Source organism: Panicum virgatum, chromosome 6K (genome assembly GCF_016808335.1).
Source record: "Panicum virgatum strain AP13 chromosome 6K, P.virgatum_v5, whole genome shotgun sequence".
NCBI lineage: Eukaryota > Viridiplantae > Streptophyta > Magnoliopsida > Poales > Poaceae > Panicum > Panicum virgatum.
Window position 1 is genome coordinate 11,883,383 of NC_053141.1, and position 19,274 is coordinate 11,902,656.

General features: G+C 45.3%; 1 protein-coding gene across 1 annotated transcript; it reads right to left on the reverse strand.

Moving 5' to 3' along the window:
* Positions 1–7,116: 7,116 nt before the first annotated feature.
* On the reverse strand, positions 7,117–12,705 carry LOC120711764 (probable cinnamyl alcohol dehydrogenase 5). The gene is made up of 5 exons (XM_039997403.1): positions 12,487–12,705; positions 8,578–8,691; positions 7,937–8,450; positions 7,664–7,817; positions 7,117–7,511 (listed from the first exon to the last, which is right to left on the reverse strand). The coding sequence occupies exons 1-5, from the start codon at positions 12,594–12,596 to the stop codon at positions 7,306–7,308; spliced, it is 1,098 nt and encodes a 365-aa protein (XP_039853337.1). The 5' UTR covers positions 12,597–12,705; the 3' UTR covers positions 7,117–7,305.
* Between the last annotated feature and the right edge of the window lie 6,569 nt (positions 12,706–19,274).

A 19,274-nucleotide genomic window follows, 5' to 3' on the forward strand; every position in this document is an offset into this window, starting at 1 on the left:
ACGCCGAGGCACGCGATGGCGAAACGGTTGCCCCATTGGTCGTGATGCTGAGTTGCGACACGCCAGCCTCGACCCACGTGGGGGAGCTGTGGCGTGCCGCACGACGCCGCTCCGCGCATGCTTGTCGCGAACGCTGACCCGAGCGCCTGTTGCGCCGGGCTGGCGAAGTCGGAGTGATGAGGTTGTGTTCGGAGGAGAGGAGCTGCATGAGGTAACCGTTGCCGGTTGTCCTGAACTCGAGACTCCCGAACGAGATCGCGCGTCCCGCTGGAAACGGATCCGAAACACCCATAGGGTATGGGTTCGATCTGCTCGCCATTCCTGGAGATCAAGTGGGAAAAAGAGAGAAAAAGTCACGCAGCGCCCCTACCTGGCGCGCCAACTGTCGGTGTTCCGACCCGTGGGGCCTGAATCCCAACTAGTAAATGCTGCGTGTTTCCTCGTCCCAGATGATGATGCAAGAGGCAATCACAGTAACGCACGGTTTTATCCTGGTTCCGGCCGCGGGGCCGTACGTCCAGCAAAGGGGGTGTGCGAGGGCACTGTATTATCTTGCACCCGAAGCGCTCGTAGTAGGGGATACAAGCGAGGCGAGAGAGGGAGAGAAGCTCCCAAGTCTCTGCTAGAGGTGGAGTTGGTTGAGATGAGTGCTCAGTCGTGCTGAGAGTCCTCTGAGGGGGAGTTCAGAGAACTTACTTCCAACCTTTGATTGGAGAGAGTCGATCAGCCCCTCCAAAAGGAAGCCCACCCTCTCCTTTTATAGTTGTAAGGAGGGGCGGCGTACATGAGTGTAGGGGCGCGGAAGTCGTCGTTTTCCCCTGAATCGTGGGTACAGTGATCGAGCACTGTAGAAAGTGTACTGTGGGAAGGCGGCGCGCGTCGCTGTCGTCCTGGGCTCCGTCCCTGGCCCTGCGAAGATTGTGCCGGTCGTCCCGCAGTGTCTCAGCGGTAGTAATGGCGTGGGACGGTCCCGGACGCCCTGGTCGGGGTGCGAGCGTGCGTACTAGAAGGTCCGGGGGCGCATGAAAGTCCCAGACCCCACAAGAGAGAGGTCCGGGGCCCTGCCCACGCATGCAGAGTGCCCCTCTCGGGAGGACACGTGCCATCACCAGACCCCTTCCCCTGCGGGAGGTGAGTTCGGATGGTTGATGTCGGCGGAACAGTAACGGGGGCGGCGCCAACTTGTCTTGTACCGCGTTGAATGCTCCACAGGGCTGCTACAGCGGCTGGGGTGGCAGAGCGGTGACCGGGGTCAGTGGACGGGACGCCGGCCACATCCACTGCGGGAGTGGCAGTCTGACGCCGCCCGTCCTTTGAGCCGTGGCGGAGTAGCTGGCCTTTAATGCCTTTGTACGGCGGTCGGTTGGGCGGCGGGGCCACTTGTCCCTTGTGCCGAGAGATGGCCTCGAGCGAGGCGGAGATTGGCCACCCGCTCGAGGGCAGGTCCGCTGTCCTCGAGCGAGGCGGAGATTGGCCACCCGCTCGAGGGCAGGTTCGCTGTCCTCGAGCGAGGCGGAAATGCGATTGCGCGGTCGAGGGTCCCGAGGGGAGCCCTCGAGCGAGGCGGAGATGAGTGACCCGCCCGAGGGTAGATCCGCTACCCTTGAGCGGGGCGGAGTTTGTTCGGTGGGCCTGAGAGGGGCCCTCGAGCGAGGCGGAGATTGGCCACTTGCCCGAGGGGGATGTGGCTGGGCCACATGCTGGACTTCTTTGAGTCCTTTCCTTTCCTCTGAGGGAGAAATAGGCCGTGGGCCTTCGTGGGCCCAGTTGCCTTAACATATGTTTGTGTTTTTGAAAGTGGTTTTAGTACCTCAATTAGGGTGTCCCTAATTGTGGCACCCGACACCACCCCTAAATGTAACTGACATACGCAGGATGGACACCCCTAGCCAAAAGGCCTGCAAGCTTGCCCAGTTGCCCTCAAGTCTTGGCAGCTGCCGATTCATCTTCGTGCAATCACGCCATCACGACTCGTGCTCACGTATTCATCTTTTGTGATACTAAGATCGCTTGAAGTCATCTTCTGCAAATCGATCTAGAAAATATTATTCCGGCAAATCACACTTAATGATTTGGTCATGATAGCACTTGAGAGTGACATGTTGGAGAAGATTGATTATGTATTATTGAATATTTTATTTCAAGGAACACGATAAGAATAAAGCTGTTTAAATAAAAATTATGCAACTAAGATTAAATAGATATAATTCTTGATATGATTTGTTCCTCTATTATATATTGTGTTATATTTAATATTTTATTGTTCTATTTTGAGAGTCTACTAGGTCTCACTTTAAAGTTTTACACAGGGCCCCGATCAATGTTGGCACGGCCCTGTTGGTTTGACTGCACGAGGAGGAGGCCCCCGCGGGTACGATGGCATGGGCTTGCCGGTGCCGTACCGGGTGCCACCCCTTGCTTACGAGCCAGCGGTGATGCACCGGTGTGGGTTGGATCTCGTGGAACGACGAGAATCCCAGCCGCTGGTACTATCGATGCAGGAGGGGCAGGGTAAGGATTGGATGTTGTAGGTGTTGGTGTTTGTGATTTGCAGTGTTGTACCGTTTGATATGAGTGATTTGAAGTTGGATTTTGCAGTCTGAAATGGATTGCGGTTACCTCATGTGGGTCAATCCGGAGCCTACCTCATGTGGGTCAATCCGGAGCCGACACCATTTATGAAGACCTTGTTGTTGGACCTGCGTGGTGCTGTTTGGAGGTTGAAGAAGGAGAATTCAGAGTTGATGATGTGGCTTAGTGATGGTCTGGAGGTTTTACAGCTGAAGGAAATGAACCAAGCTTTGGCAAAGGAGAACATAATAGGATCTTCATCCTCATCGTCGGTGAGATCTTCAAATAAGCTTGTAGGTTGAGGAGATGATGCCTTGAATGCCATGGTTGCAACATCTTCTTTCTCGGACTCACTTTCTTCTTGTGAATCCCATTCTTGACCAAGATGTGCTTCCCCGGCTTGCTTCTTGTATCTTGATCTATCTCTCTTGGATGTGCTTTCTTTAGTGTCTTTGTTCTTCTTCTTCGCTTCCGGACAATTCGCAATGAAATGCCCAACTTTGTTACATCCAAAGCATGGCCTATTTGATCTTCTTCTTGGCTCATACCTTTTGTTTTTGCCAAAGTTTCTAAAGTTGCTTTTCTTCAACACTCTTGTGAAGTTCTTGATAAAGAAGGTCATTTGCTCATCGTCAAGCTCATCATCCTCACCACTACTAGTGCCTTCATTTTTTGATGATTGGTTTGCTTTTTCTTTGTATTTTGACTTAGCTTGAAGTGCCAACCCATTGTTCTTGGCCGCTTGCTCTTGAAGCTCGGCTAGATCTTGGTTAATCTTGACTCTCTTTAATTGATCATGGTGAGCTTCAACTCTTCCAAGGACATTCTCAGCGGTGAAGTGCTTGAATCCTCTTTTGGCCCTTATCAAGCTAGGTAGAGTGACATCCCTAGACATGTAGACGGTCAAGAGCTTGTCCACAATCTCACGGTCACCCCACTTGTCACCACCAAGAGATTTGATTTGATTCGTTATCTTCTTCATGCGGTTATACATCTCCTTGACACCTTCATCCTTCTTCATGGAGAATAAACTCAATTCATCTTCCAAAGTCTTGATTCTTGATTCACGGACTTTTCTTTGACCCTTGATGATTCACTAGAAGAGTATCCCAAACATCCTTGGCGGTTGGTGCATCTTCTATCTTATCAAACTCTTCGGGGCTCACGGATGTGTGTAGGATGTTTAAAGCTTGAAAGTTTCTTTGTAGCACATATACTTGAACTGGTGTTGGAGTTTCATCTTCATCCAAAATTTCACACTCAACTTCCACGACTTTCCAAAGATCCTTGTGGATTGCATTCATGTAACTGAACATCTTAGTCTTCCATTGGTTATATCCAGTGCCATCAAAGAAAGGTGGCTTGTCCATGTGAATTGATGCATTGTGCTCACTAGGTAGTGAAAAAGTGTAGTCATGACCAACTCTTCGATAATCACCTTTTCCTTTTGACCTTGATGAGCTTCCTTTGTTAGAGGAGCGTGAGGCTCTTCTCTTGGAGTCGGTGTTGGAGTCATCACTTGAATCAATGATAATCCGGGAGCTAGACTTCTTCTTCTTTTACTCCTTTTTCTTCTTCTTCCAAGCCTTCCACTTCTCATAAGACATCACTTCACTCTCTTCTCCACCATTCTTATTCTTTTCTTTCTTATCTTTGTTGGATGGCCCTGCATTCTTATCATTCTCTTTTTCATCACCGGAATCGCCTTTTCCGCCTTCATCAACCGGATTCTTGGGATCCTTTTCATCACCCGACATCTTGACCTCTTCGAACGGTTAAGCCCTTTGAATAGAGAGCCAAGCTCTGATACCAATTGAAAGGACCTTAAGATGCCTAGAGGGGGGTGAATAGGCAATTTGCAGTTCAAAAACACTTAAAAACTTGTCAGACGCAGACTCAGCCCGGATACTCCAGGTTTTGTGTCCGGAGTATCCGGAGCTCTATCCCAGAGACTCCGGGTATGAAATCACTGAAAGAAAACTGCAGGAATCAGTGTATGAAAAGTAGATCGAGCTAAAGTACGAGTACCAAGGGTTCCTTTAGGTTGATATCCAGCAAATAACTTTCACTAGAAACTCGTGTTTAAGTAGATCGAACCCAAACCCTAGAAACAAAGACTCGCAAGCAAATAGCAATGAACTCAAGTAAAATAATATAAAATAGATAAGGATTTGTTTCCCGAAGTTCACACCCGAAGGTGTTACGTCTCCGTTGAGGAATGATTCAAGAGATGGTGCTCAAGAACCCCTATATTCCTCTCCCAAGGGTGAGATCACCTCTCAAGCACAAGGTTACTTACTATTGATTCCTCGTAGAGGAAAGAAGCTTACAAACTTCTTGTGCAGCTCACAATTGAGGTCGAGCAATGACAAGCACGCCTAGCCGTCTAGGAGCACAAGGCTCCAAGAGTAACAAATTTGAATCCGCGGGCTTGACCAAAACCAAGTGCTCAAGATGTGGGAATGAGGCTCACTAGCACGAATCCTTGCTCTTGCTTGCTTCTCACTCAAATCCCTCAAAGGAATCACTCAAGAATGGAGAAAGGGAAGTGAGAGAGCTTTTCTTGGCTTGGGAATGAGTTCAGCTAGTCAAATGGGCAAGAGAGGGTGAGCTGAAGGAGGTGAGGAGGTATTTATACCCCTCAGCCCAGAAAATAGCCGCTGGGCAATCCTAGTTTTCGGCCCGGGAATAGTCATCCGGACACTTCGGGCAATGGGATCCGGTGTATCCGGCCCTTTACCCGGAGTATACGGGTTAGGCAGGATGAAAATTCTCATTTTGCTCTTTTGAGTGGTATTTGTGTCTCACAAATATTTGTCTGGGTTCTCTTGAGCACTAGTTTCAAGTTAACACCTTTGAATCAAGTCCCTCTTGATAGTATGGCGTTTCTATACTCAAATTTTAAATATAAAATCTAATTTCTTGAGTATGCTTGAATTACGCCTTTTTCGTTTCCTTTTTGAGGGGTCGTATGGCGTCATTTGTTTCACCTGTACAAACTTATCGCCTGCACACATGCTCAATCACACAATTAAATAAACATGTGTTTTGTCATTATTCACCAAAACCCACTTAGGGCCCTAGATCACTTTCAGCATGATAATGTGCACGGCAAACGACCTAAGTAGACTCCAGTATTAAAAAAGTTTAAAATTTTTAATTTGAAGCTAAGGCAATCAACAAATTTTCACCATGTTTAAGCTTACATTCTAAAAATTATGTGCCCTTGAGGTGTGCCTGCAAGACCATTAAGTCTTCTTTATCATAGTACTAAAAGAAACCATTTAATCTCTGATGGTTTTTTCATGACATTTTCCGAGAACACCATGGATTCTCAGGTATTGATACGAAGCCCAAAAAATCGTGACATTTTATCAATTTCGTTACGATCCGGCCCAAAACATTATGACACTTATGCAAATCGTCATGAATAACAAAGTATAAATCACCATGTAACGTAAGGGAAAATAGAATAATATGAAAAAAAAATTAACAAGTTGTGGAGGCCAAGGTTCAACCTTGGAACCTATTAACCCAAAAGTTTTAAACTTTCCATTGAGCTATGACACTTGGTTTGTTCTTCTTTTCGGTATTTAGTACTTCTATACCTAAGAACTTTGAGTGCAATCCAATGTGCCTCACCACTGGGCTACGTTCATGTTTGCATTTGAGTTTGGCATTTTAGCTTCTTTGTCTATTTAAAAGTAGACTGTTTTGCCTGAGCCGATGCAGCCCAGCTTATCTCAATTCGGCCCATAGAGCCACACCTCCACTCCTCTCTCCCGTTGATGCAAGAGAGGTAAAATAGAAAGAAAAAAATACTCACCTGCTAAAGCGAGATTATAACCTACCAAAATTGGCACTAACCACTAAGCTACAGCCGCCTTTCCAATTTCTAAACAGAAGCATTATATATATACAATTGAAGTTTGATCAGTTGATTGAGATGAAAACACACGAATAATTGATATTTCTCTTTGTAATCTAGAATTAAAAATTGCACCCGGTGTTTCTCCGTCGTAAAGAGTCCAAATTTGATAGTTATTTTTAAAAAATTTCTATAATCAAGAATTTTCATTCTATGGCATATTTTTTGCATGTAAATTATTATTTCTCATATTTTTTTTATATAGCAAGTTTTCATCTAACCAAGTACAAAATAGAAGATCACTTTTTGGCATAGCAGTTAGATATGAAAACAGATCGGATACGGACGGATATCACTGATATCGTATTTGTTTTCATATTTGTTTTCGAATACGGAGTCGGATACGGATAGTGTTAGTTTTTGTCAGATAAGATTGTAATAGATATTTTTGAGCATTCGGATACGGATCGTTTACGGATATTGGATACTCGGAATCGGATACAGACGGATAAAAACCCTTACAGAATACAGACCGGATCGAATTCGAAAATGGTCGGAAAATATCCAAACCATTCCCTAATAGCAGTTGCCAATGTAACTTCATATTTTCTAATAATATGGTAAAAATAAGGTTCTGTCCAGATTTGCAGTGCGTATAGGTTCAAAAACATTATGAGATATTCAAATAGCTAGCAAACCAATATATTAATTTTAATGCGAAGGTGCATTATTTGAACATAGCCAACACAGTAACATGTGCTACTTATCTCCGTCCTCATTACAGCATCACTGATGCGAAAACTTAGACTGTTCATCATATATCTGAGAAGCAGCCTCAGAGCTGCTGCCAATGCCAGAAGTGATCATCACTCGGAGCTCTTGAGGGTGTTGCCGATGTCGATGACGAAGCGATACCTGACGTCGGCCTTGGCGAGGCGCTCCATGGCCGTGTTCACGTAGTCCGCTCCCACCACCTCGATGTCCGCCGTCACGCCGTGCTTCGCCGCGACGTCGATCATCTCCTGAGTGTCCCTCATGCCGCCGATGCAGCTCCCCGCCAAGGTCTTGTTCCCTGCAATTGCACGCCCAGGATTACTTACTTGACAGTTTCAGAAGGCTCATGTACAAGAATAAACTGATGCAAAACCAACCGTGCTCCAGGATCCTGTTTGGAACGAGCAAATTTCTCATGGAACATTTGATTTCGTGAGGGGATCGTCTTACCCATGATGAGATCAAACGGCGGGATCTCGAGCGGCTTCACGGGCAGGCCGACCATGATCATTTTGCCGTTGGGCTTCAGCAGACCCATGTATGGGGCTATGGACATGTTGGCAGACACCGTGTTGATGATGCCATCCATGGTGGCAACCGCAGCCTGCCAAAAAAAGACCAACATTGCACAGTGAGAAAACCATGATCCTACATATGCGTATGGCCAGTTCAGATCAATTTGGTGTGTACTGAAAGTTTTATTTCGATCTCAGCGCGTGATACCTTCATTTCGTCGGCGCTCTTGCTGACAATGAAGGCATCAGCGCCAAGCCGCTCCAGGGCCTCCTGCTTTTTTGCCGGCGACGTGCTGATCACCGTCACCTTCATCCCAAACGCCTTGGCGAACTTCACCGCGACGTGGCCCAGCCCTCCCAGCCCCAGCACACCAACGTGCTTTCCGGGCACGTTCAGGCCGTGGTACTTCATGGGGCTGTACACGGTGATGCCGGCGCACAGCAGCGGCGCGCCCTGGTCCAGCGGCATGGCGTCCGGGAACCGGACCACGAACCGCTCGTGGACCACCACGTTGCTGGAGTAGCCGCCGTAGGTGACGGTGCCGTCGCGGTCGACGGAGTTGTAGGTGAAGATGATGCCCCGGCAGTGGTTCTCGAACCCCTCGTCGCAGCGGTCGCAGGACTGGCACGAGTTCACCATGCAGCCCACGCCGACGCGGTCCCCGGCCTTGAACTTGGTCACGTTCTTTCCCACCTCCGTCACCACTCCGGTGATCTCGTGACTGCCACCATGCATGAACCATGGATGAGGAACAGTCGTTCATCAGTATGTTCAGAATCCAGAGAATGCAATAACATTCATAATGGAGAGTAGCGAGGAACAAAAACAAGGCATGTTAAGTCACGTACCCAGCGACCACGGGGTACATGGAGTTATTCCAGTCGTTCTTGATGGAGTGCAGGTCAGAGTGACAGATTCCGCAGTACAGAATCTTTATTGCTACATCATCGTCTCCGGTGCTCCTGCATATTCAGCACATATAAATTGATGACAGCAGCATGATCCGGTACAGCAAAACTAACATGTTAATAGCAGATTCATTCATCCATACAAACGAGTGGATTAGTCGTCTATATAGTTTACCCGCAAAAAAAATTGTTTATATAGATCCAGTACTGCAAGACAATCATTAAGTCTAATTTGTCCATGATTTGACCATATTGTGCTGTAGTAAACATGTGGTAATGATAGATTAATCAGACTTAATAGATTCATCTCGTCAGTTAACCTCTGTTTGTGCAATTAGTTTTGTAATTAGCCTATATTTAACACTCCTAATTAGTGTCCAAACATGCGATGTTACGCGACTAAAGTTTTAATCCCCCTCCTCCAAACACGTGAGGACCATCTACAAATAACAGTATCCCCAAGCTAGTTCTCAAACACTACCGGCTTGCATGGATCAACTCCAACCTTTGCATTGTCTGCCAAAATATAATTAATTCCAAAATTATTTCCCCCAAAGCATTACCTCAGTAAAATATATGGTGGCCTAATAAATGGGTTCTAAATCATTTTGAAAGATGAAATATGCTAAAAAAATTATCAACTTAAGAGGTCTAAAATTCAGTTTCTCCACTTATATATAGCAGTGCCTTCTTTAGTTGAAACTGTACATTCACATGAAACACTACAATAAACAGAAACAAGACTACAATAAGGTTTGTTCTTTAGTGAATAAACTGTAAATACAGCAGTGTCTTTCTTTCTTTAGTGAAGAAACTGTACATCCACATAAATCTCTACAATAAACCGAACAGGCGAATAAATGTGGTTTCTGTGCTTATCCAATCAAATATATATAGAATTAGCTCTTATTACTCTTTCCATTGGCTACCAAACAACAGTAACTGGCTGAAACTAACACCAAATGCCCTGGCCAAGCAAAGGTCGACAACAAAGCAGAGGCATATAGTCCTTATCAAAAAGAAAAGAAAAGAAAAAACACAAGGCAATTATTTTTCTATTTTCATGTCGGTTTTTTGTAATTATATGTGGGTGTGCGCACCCTCGGAGAAATTCCAGTTTCCAGTAGTGGGCATATATAGGTTGCACAGGGACCTAGCCTGCGACGACCACAGAAGAAACTGCCAGCGCACGTTGTGACAAGATACCCCAAGCCACTGCACTGTCAACTGGTACTATGTTCTGAGTCACAGCCACGTGCAAGTTGATGCTTTATAGATATATGGACAACCAGCTTGTACAAAATTAAAAGCATCGTAAAGTATTCTGTGTGCACCGACACCGAGCGATACATCCGCACCCAGGTGCCGTTGCAAAACTTGGATACTAATACTTTAGGATGAAAGTGCAATGGATGGTTTAAAAGATCAGGTGGATGGGAAGAGGACGCATGCAAGCAGGGACATGGGCGGTTGGACTTTTGCTTCACGTGGCTTGATGCTGCACGGGTTACAAGTTACGAGTTCTTATAGGTCTGCTTGGGGCACCATGGGATGGGTATCTTGTCACAACGTGCTATTTCGAACGGAGTAAAATGCATGGCCAGTCCTCGAACTTGGCTTATAGTACCGTCTAGGTCTCTAAACTTTTAAATCTATCGCACAATCAGATCCTAAACTTACTAATTGTGTCACGTAAAGTTCTAATCACCATTTTTAAGTTATAAAGCGGAAGTATTTTTGCTGATGCGGAGCTTAAATATGTGGTCTCAAATTTTATTTCTTAATTTCTGCGCTCAACTCTTATATTTTCAAAAGTTTCTCCAAAATTTTATTTCAAAACTTTGCCCTAAAAATTTTTCCGATGTTTTCTCCAAAATTTATCCTTTTTTATTTTCTGATCTTTTACTGATTTTGTCATATGATTTATATTTTCATATATTATTTATATAGATCTTTTGTATTTGAACATACTTGTACAAGTAAATTTGTTATAATTATCTATATGTTTTATATATAATTTCATGCTTTATACAACTTTCGGAGTTTTAAGAATGGTAATTTGGATCTCACATGATATGATTAGCAGGTTTAAGGATTTGAATGTATATTTCTGAAGTATGGGGACCTAGATGACACTAGGACTTAAGTTCGTGGTCCAGCGGTGCATTTTACTCTTTCCAGCGAGAGCTAGTCATAGCATCCTCCATCCATACATGACCATGACCCGCGGCGAGCGGCTGCAGGTGAAACCTGCGGCGAGCGGCGGTGGCTCGGGCCTGTGGCAAGCCGCGCCGGGGGCAAGCAGTGCCGCGCATCGGCTGCTTCGGCCCGCGGCACGCAAGGGCAGACCAAAGCCCGCTTGATGTCAAAGGTTTATTTTAGTCCTGGTCGCTACAAACGGGACTGATCACCAGTATATTTAGTCTCGGATTCGTAGTCCCAGTTGTAAAATCGGGACTAAAGTCCTTTCCCACATTAGCCTTCTCTACTTTCTTCTGTTGTGGTGCTTTGTCTGCCAGTCCTTGACGCCCACTGTCAGCCGCTAGCGAAGAAGCAACCATGGTGTATGCGTCGGCACAGCGAATCACTACTGGAAAAGTGCCTATAGGCACCGGTTGCTAAAGCAAAAGTGGTTGGGTGAGATTCGAACTCAGAATCTCTCGCCTTGCATGTACCTCTCTTACCATCTCGTCTACACATCACTTTTGATTGGAAGATAGATATTTTCCTTTTGAAGTAACTCATGGATGAGCCTAAGGTACCGGTTGATGTTACCAACCGGTACCTAAGGCTCATCCATAGGCATCGGTTGGTGGTACCACCCGGTACTAATGTAAAAGTTATCACCCTAAGGCTCATCCATAGGTCTCATCCACCCCAAAGATACCAGTACGAAGATGAATCGGTACCTATGCTAGCATAGGTATGGTTCATCTTCATTCTGGTACCTTTGAGGTGGACCTTTGATGTGTTTTCTACTAGTGAATGGCACGTGCTACGAAGAATACATGCCGGGCCACCCTGCATAGCTCACCCACGGTCCCGTGTGATCTCCCACGTGCAGATCACTCCCCAGCAGCCAAAGTGGCCGTCCACATGGATGACGCCTAGCACGTGCCTTTTGTGCCGCGGAGGGACCGATGTACGTTTTGTTCTCATTCTAAGCACAATATTTAAGCTTGCACTGCCTATGTGTGAATCATCTTATTTTCCAGTGTTAATAGCAGTTGATGTCTCCATATATAGCAGTTGTTTTTTTTACCCCAGTTCCCCGTTTTCTTCCCATTAGAATATTTCTAAAAAAAATTATTGCTCGCTGCCACTTAATGTCACCTATAGCTTAATTACATATCACCTATGGTTGCAAACCTTTACATTTCAGAGCCAAAGACCTGTACTCATGTTTTATATTCAGCCCATATAAGTACACTACACAAGCAAGCTGGCCTCGGCCATGTGCAGTTTAGACCAGATCTTGACTTGTACTAGATTAAGATTTTAATGTGAAAATCAGATTATTATAATGCTCTTGCGATGAGGCATGGTTAGATCATACAAGTGTTGATAGGAAATGTATGAGATGTATAGTTGTGCTTAACTGATTAGTCGTATCTGCATTGAGTTAATGCTAGTTGATAGGCCGCGCAAAGCAGTGTTCTAGTAATGCTATGTTTATTTAGATGGCACCCCGGCCGAGCATACGCCGCGAGCTGCCGCGACCGAGCCATACATAGGCTAGCTAGATCTAGGTGTGCTCGGCGGCCGGCGGCCCTCCGATCCAAGGAAAATAAAGGTCTAGCCCGTCTAGGAGGACACGGCGACGGAGACGAGGGTGCACGCCGTACGTACCTGCGGGTGATTGTAAGCGGCGCGAGGTGTCCGGACGCGTCGCGCGCCGCGAGCGCCGCCGCCTTCCCCGTGTGCTGCTGCTTCGCCGCCGCCGCCGCCGTGGGAGCCATAGATCGGATCGGCGGCGATCCGGCAGGACGCTTGTCCGAGGATTAAATTAGGAGCCGGCCGGGCTCGCAACGCGATGCAAAGGAGAGACTGAGAGAGCTAGCTGCGTGCTCTGTGTGTTTGGGGAGGAAGAGAGAGTGGCCGGCGCTTTATATTATAGCCGGCCCGGCCGGGGTGCTGGCGAGGCGGGACTCACTTCTCAGCAGCGACGTCAGTCTGGTGGCCGGTGCCCGGTGGGGCATGAGCCCTGGAAAGCCGCCGGAGGCGTGTCGAGTCGCAGTCTCCCTCTGCCTGCCCGTGTGTCGGTGTGTGGTGGGGTCCGGGGCGTTGCACACTGCAATGCGGCATCATCTACGGGACCGTATCTATGGGAAACCAGACCATTTGTGCAAATTTGCAAATTATAGATTGAGGCCATAGGATCCGCATCTAATGGTTTTTTCCAGAGGTGGGTTCATTTAGCACTTAAACCCTCCACCATTAGCTCTGCTAATCCCAGTTTTGCAAAATCCCCCTCCAGCGGCCAGCGCCCCTACCTTGTTTCTTCCCGAGTCGATTTCCAGGAGCGGGACCCGCCGCCGCCCGACCCCGTGGAGCTCCTCCTCTCGACCTCGCGCTCTTTGCTTGTGGTGCTCCGCCGCTCCTCACCCATGACGTTATGTCTCCCGTGTAGCTCCACCGCCCTTTGCCCGTGTGGCTCCGCCAGCCGTCTCCCGTCGCCTGTGGAGGTCCGCCGGCCCTCGGCCGTGACGATCCGCCGACCGTGGAGCTCCGCTACCCATCGCCCGTGATACTCCGGCGAAGGGGCGGGCGGCCGGCCAAGGGGCGGCGGAGTCGCGGGAGTCGCGCGGGTGGATGGGTAAGGGGGGACGGGTATGACGCCGATTGGAGGGGGCACGAACAGACGTGAGGTGCAAGGGATTTTTCAAAAAATAATTGTGATTAGGGAAGCTAATGGTGGGGGTTAAATGCTAAATAAATCAACCTCTAAAGGGAGCCATCAGATGGAAATCCTGTGGCCTGGATTGATAGTTTGTAAGTTTGCACAGGTAGTCTGATTTCCACTATATATTTCACCGTATTGCCGGCTTGTGTTTCTTTTTTGCGTGTGCTGCATGATGCGTCTCCCAGGCAGCAAACCTTCTTCTGGAACGTATTTCGCCCCCTCCCTTTTTTTTGGCTCGACCGCCGTCTTTTTTTTTATGGACAGAATTCTCCTCTGCTTGTAACTACGGTGTACCCCCCACCATCCTTAAAGAAAATCCTTTTTAGCTTAAAAATTTATCCTAATTTTTCAAATTGAGATTCTATTTCTAAAGAAGTAGCACAAAATTTTGAAATAAAGTGAGTTGGAGTTATATCTATGAGTCACCAATTTGCACCCATACTGATCATGTAAGAAGTGAATGCTGCTGGAGCCATTACGGGTTCTATTGTTGCTTACATAATCTCTTGCAAGTTGGTTTATTTCTATTGTTTTTGTTCATTATACTTGGTGGGTATCGTGGACTTTAGAACCCTATGGAACTAGCAATGTGGCCCGCGCAAATATCACGGGTGTCTAATTCTTTTTCCCAACATTTAGGATTTTTTACTTCAAAGTAATAGATGCAAATAGTTTTGCTTAGAAATATCATTATAATTGTTTTGTCCAAAAAGTACAGACACGGGTGTCATCTATGTTTTTTCTATTGTCATATTCTATGGTGTATTTTTCTGACATGACTTATGAGAGAAATGGATATACTTATATAGAAACATATATTTTGGGTATTTGTTGAAAGTAACTAAAATAATTAAATATTTATTTTTTACATGAATATTTTTATGAAACAATTTACTGGTGATATACTTTTTTTCTTGAGTGTGATGTATAGTTACAATGCATGATAATGTATCCCTAGATTTTAAGAAAAAGATTTAGGTGTGTTGTTCAATATATACCACTAGAAGTAACAATATACATTATTTTCTTTGTCCTTCAATCACCCATTGATACAGCCACATATATGCATCGTGCTGCCATATTATCTTAGGTATAACTATACAATGGTCATTGAAGATGCACCTTGACGGTGCACGTAGTTTTCTTGTGGCACTACTAAAAAACATTAATAGTGACATTTAAAAATAGCCTCGGAAGTGGGCACAATTTTTAACCGCCTTGGTTAATGCTCCGAGCCGGTTAAAAAACCGCCTCGTAAAATATATTAATTGAGGTGGTTGTCTTAAATACCTGCCTTGGTTAATCATTTATGGAGGCAGACATATAGAAGGTAATCGCCTCCAAAAATCAGGCGCATCCCATGTCCCACTCAGCCCATCTCAGACTAATTAATCTCATTGAGTATATATAGGGGCCTCTTTAGGGTTTCACTCTCCCCCTCTCAATCTCTCTCCCGAGCACTCAGCCTCGTCTCCATGTCGCCGCCGCCCTCTGCCATCTTCGCGGGCCCTCCCCGCCGTGCTCCTCCTTGTCCCACCGCCGCCGCGCGCCCGCCTCCGGACCTCGTGGCAAGATGGATCTGGCGAGGGCGGATCCGGCGGTCTGCGGCGCGCGCGTGGGCAGTGGCGGGCCACGGCGGCCGATGGCAGCCCGACGCAGCGGGCAGCGGCGGGCAGACGTGGCACGGCGGTCCACAACGGGCAGATGCGGCGCGGCGGGCCACGATGGGTAGTGGCGGCCTGACGCAGTTGGCCACGGCGGGCGGATGCGGAACGGCGGGTGGCGGTAGCCAGAAGCAGTGGATGAGGCGGGCGGCGGCAGACGTAGCAGTTGACATAGGCTTGGCGAGCCCGGATGGGTTTAGCAGGCTCATCGACGGGTTTTTTTATTTCATTACCGAGGTGGGCAGAACAAACAGCCTCGAAAAAGGTCACATTTATCGTGACTTTCACATCGAGGCGGTTGTGGTTGCCCGCCTCGGTAAATAGTTTATAACCGCCTTGGTTAAATTTATTGTAGTAGTTTGGCTTGCTACATACTGCATGCATAAAAAACATCAAATTTCCTAGATGTTTTTGGTCTAGATCGCACCAGTGCTCTATCGTGATTGCATCATCTTTCTTTCCATATTTTTTTTAGCTCTCAGTCATCAACTAATCATAATGATTCTCATTGTCGCTAGTGGTGAATGGGTTGAGATCATGTTGTGGCTACAACAAGGTTGAACCACACTGCTATCATTGCAATGCCCCAAATTTTCATACCCCTGTTAAGTCTAGAGAGTTTTATTGGCTCACCACTTTCCAAATTGAACTCGATTTTTAGGCCAGTCTCAGTGGTAGTGTCATCGACACAGTTACTAAGACTGAAAACTTGATAACTGTGCCAGTATAGTGTCATGATGATGACACTCCTATCACATTTCATGACACTCTTCTCTCCTCTCTCTCCTCATGCTATTGGTGCATGTTAGCAAATTTAAGGGATAAGTCTATTTTACAACCTCGAACTAGTCAAGAAGTCCGTTTTTCAACCTCCAACTACGAAACCGGGTAACCTAGGCCCTCGAACTGGCAAAACCGTCCGAATCACCACCTCGAGCACTGTAGCAAGCTGTTTTTGAGGGCGGTTTGCTACAGTAGCATTTTCGAATTTCTGAAATTTCACACCTCTCTCAATTAAATAAGAAAGAAAGCATAGTTAATATTGTCTAAAAATCATGATATTTTTTTGGGAGGTAGATAAAAAGACAAGGAATTTATTTTGGCTAGATGTGATACATTAAACATAATGAAATTTGAATTATAAAATTTTAAAAATGGGTAGAATTCAAAATTTCTTGAAGTTTTGGGTTAGCTAAACCTTTGATAAAAATATGATAATTCATAATTTTTTATTTAGTTTAATAAGATATTTTTTATTGGCCCAAGTTTTTATGAAAGTTTTTGAATTACTTCGCAATGCTCAAATTTGAATCAAATTTGATTCCTCAAATTTTAATTTATGAATTTTCTATAGAACTTGGGCCAATAAAAAGTACCTAACTAAACTAAATAAAAAATTATGAATTATCATATTTTAATGCATTTTTATCATTGGTTTAGCTTACCTAAAAATTCAAGGAATTTTGAATTCTACCTATTTTTAAAATTTTATAATTCAAAATCCTTTATGTCTATTGTAGCACATCTAGCAAAAATAGATTCCTTGTCTTTTGATCTACCTCCCAAAAAATATTATGATTTTTAGACAATATTAACTATGTTTTCTTTATTATTTAATTGAGAGAGGTGTGAAATTCTAGAAATTCGGAAATTTTACTGTATCAAAACCGCATTTGGCTGAGCCAGGGTTGTTTTTCAAACGGTTTCGTTAGTTGGAGGTGTAGGATGTCCGGTTTCGTAGTTTAAGGGCCAAAATCGGACTAGCGTGATAGTTCAGGGTTGAAAAACAGACTTTTCCCCCAAATTTAATGTCCATAACACTTCTATAATCCTTCCCTTTGAAATTGGCCTTAGCAATGTGATTCTTTAACCATCCTACTATCATTAATTACAATGCTCCTAATTTTCTTACTCTTATTACTGTTGCGCTTTTCAAGTCTAGAGACTCTTATTGGCACATTGCTTTCTAAATTGAACTTGGTTCTTAGCAATGCGATTCTTTTTCTATCTTCTGATTGTACATTTGTTCTCAATGTCCTGCTATCCTATCCGGCTGAACTTATATATACCTACTTATAAAGAGCGGACCGTTTCTACGGTAGATTTGACTTTGGTTCGTCCTGGCAGGTGGGCCCCACCTGTCAGACATACAGTCCACCTTTTCTTCCTCGAGTCCGTACGCCATGACCTTGCCTCATCGGTTCGCATCTACAACTCCTGCAATCATAGGATAAATCAGCCCTACAAGCAGTTGGACTGTTTGCATCCGAATCGAATAAGAAAATGGTGAAACAAAGGGGGGACAAGAACAAAACGTTGAGCACCGAACAAGAAAATGGTGAATCGGCATAAGTGTGAGCTCGTCGGAGTCGCGTCCGCCTGTCATGTCTCCGCACGGTGAGACTCAGCAGTGTCGTCGCGTTCGTTGGAGTCGGAGCCATGGCCGCGGCCGCCTGTGCACTCCCGCTCGTAAGATTCGCCGCCGCCGCCGCTGCCTGGTACTAGAGCGAGCCCTGATGTGCGGCTGCTAGGTTTGGTTAGGATTATATTGGAGTGGGCTTTTACCGCTTTTCTTTGGAGCTCGGCTGGCTAAGTGGGCCACGGTCATGATGGGCTTTGGCCATCTGGAGTTTCGGTTTGTTTGGTGTCCCAGCGCTTACAACTGATCCTAGGCCCTAGCATGAACACCGAACTTATAGAAAACCAGAACCATAACAGACACCGAAAACCGTAAAAACCTAGATGATTGATATATCGGTTCGTAGATATTAAGTATCCAATGTATTCTATGTTTTTATAGTTATTCCAATATACTATTTAGAATTGGTATTGACATGTATAACTAATTCTTTGTAAAATATATTTCAAATGCATAGAAAATATTATCGGCTAACAAAGAAAATAGGACGTACAAGATAGTTTACTGATGCTACTTCCATAGCAACGCACGGGCATATACTTGCTAGTTTTTGCTAAAAACACTATTTTCCTACATGTTAGTGATTATCTGGCCATCTTAGGATCTAACTGTTATCGCCATAAATTAACAGGGTTAATTAATGGGCTGAGAGCAAGTTAGGCTTAGTGCGGAAATTAAAGAAGGCTTGTGAATCGGCTGTGTTACCACCAGAATTTGGTCGAGAAGGATATGGGCCGAAGCTGTCGATGGGCCTATACAGATTGTCCAGGGAAGAGGCGATTGTGGTCCATGCCAAGAGCCGATGGGCTCTTCTTATCTGTGTGCGTCGGGAGCCAATGGGCTCTCTCTCTATCTGTAATCATTAGAGATAGAATAGTTTTCGTATTGGACTAGGTTTTGTTTAACTTGGTCGTCAAGTCTACAAGACTATAAATATGTACCCTATGACATTTGTAAAGAGAACGTCATCACGTTTCGAAAACAACAACTCTCGGCGCACCGCCACCCCTAATTCTAGGGTTTCGTCCAAGTAAGCGTCATCTTGCGATCAGGGCAGCGTTGTTCTTGCTTTTACCTTGGTATTACTCGTACTTAAGCATTTTTGATGGCGAGTAGTGCTAGTTATCCTGATATTCGTAGCATGATTTTTAGTAGATTCATCGTGCTTTTGTTGCTTATCATCTACGAATATCATGTCATCTCTGCACGATCATGTTTTAATCTTATACTAATTCTCGTTGCATGGAATTAGTCGCGTAGAGATGACACTCGCTTCTTTTTCATCTAGTAGATCTAATCTGTTATGATTTATTTTTATACTTAAGAATTGGCGTAATATCTACTAGTTTAGGCCTTACAAACGGGTTGGATGATCCGGCGACGTATTAGATGCTTTGCTTTGATCTTAATAGGGATTGATCCGGGAATCGGCTTTCGCTTATTCTTAGTCCTCTATTCTGGTTAAGGTTTAGTTGTTTATTACGCTCGTTAGGCCCAATTACGTGTAGGATGTTCCGATCTAGCAGTGAAGCTTTTACCGTCGTGGATTAGATTTGCTAGATTTAATTGAAGCAGCTTTACAGTTATTTTCTTTATTTATCAATATCCGGATATATACAGATCTGATCTGACACCGGGACTCGATCAGCTC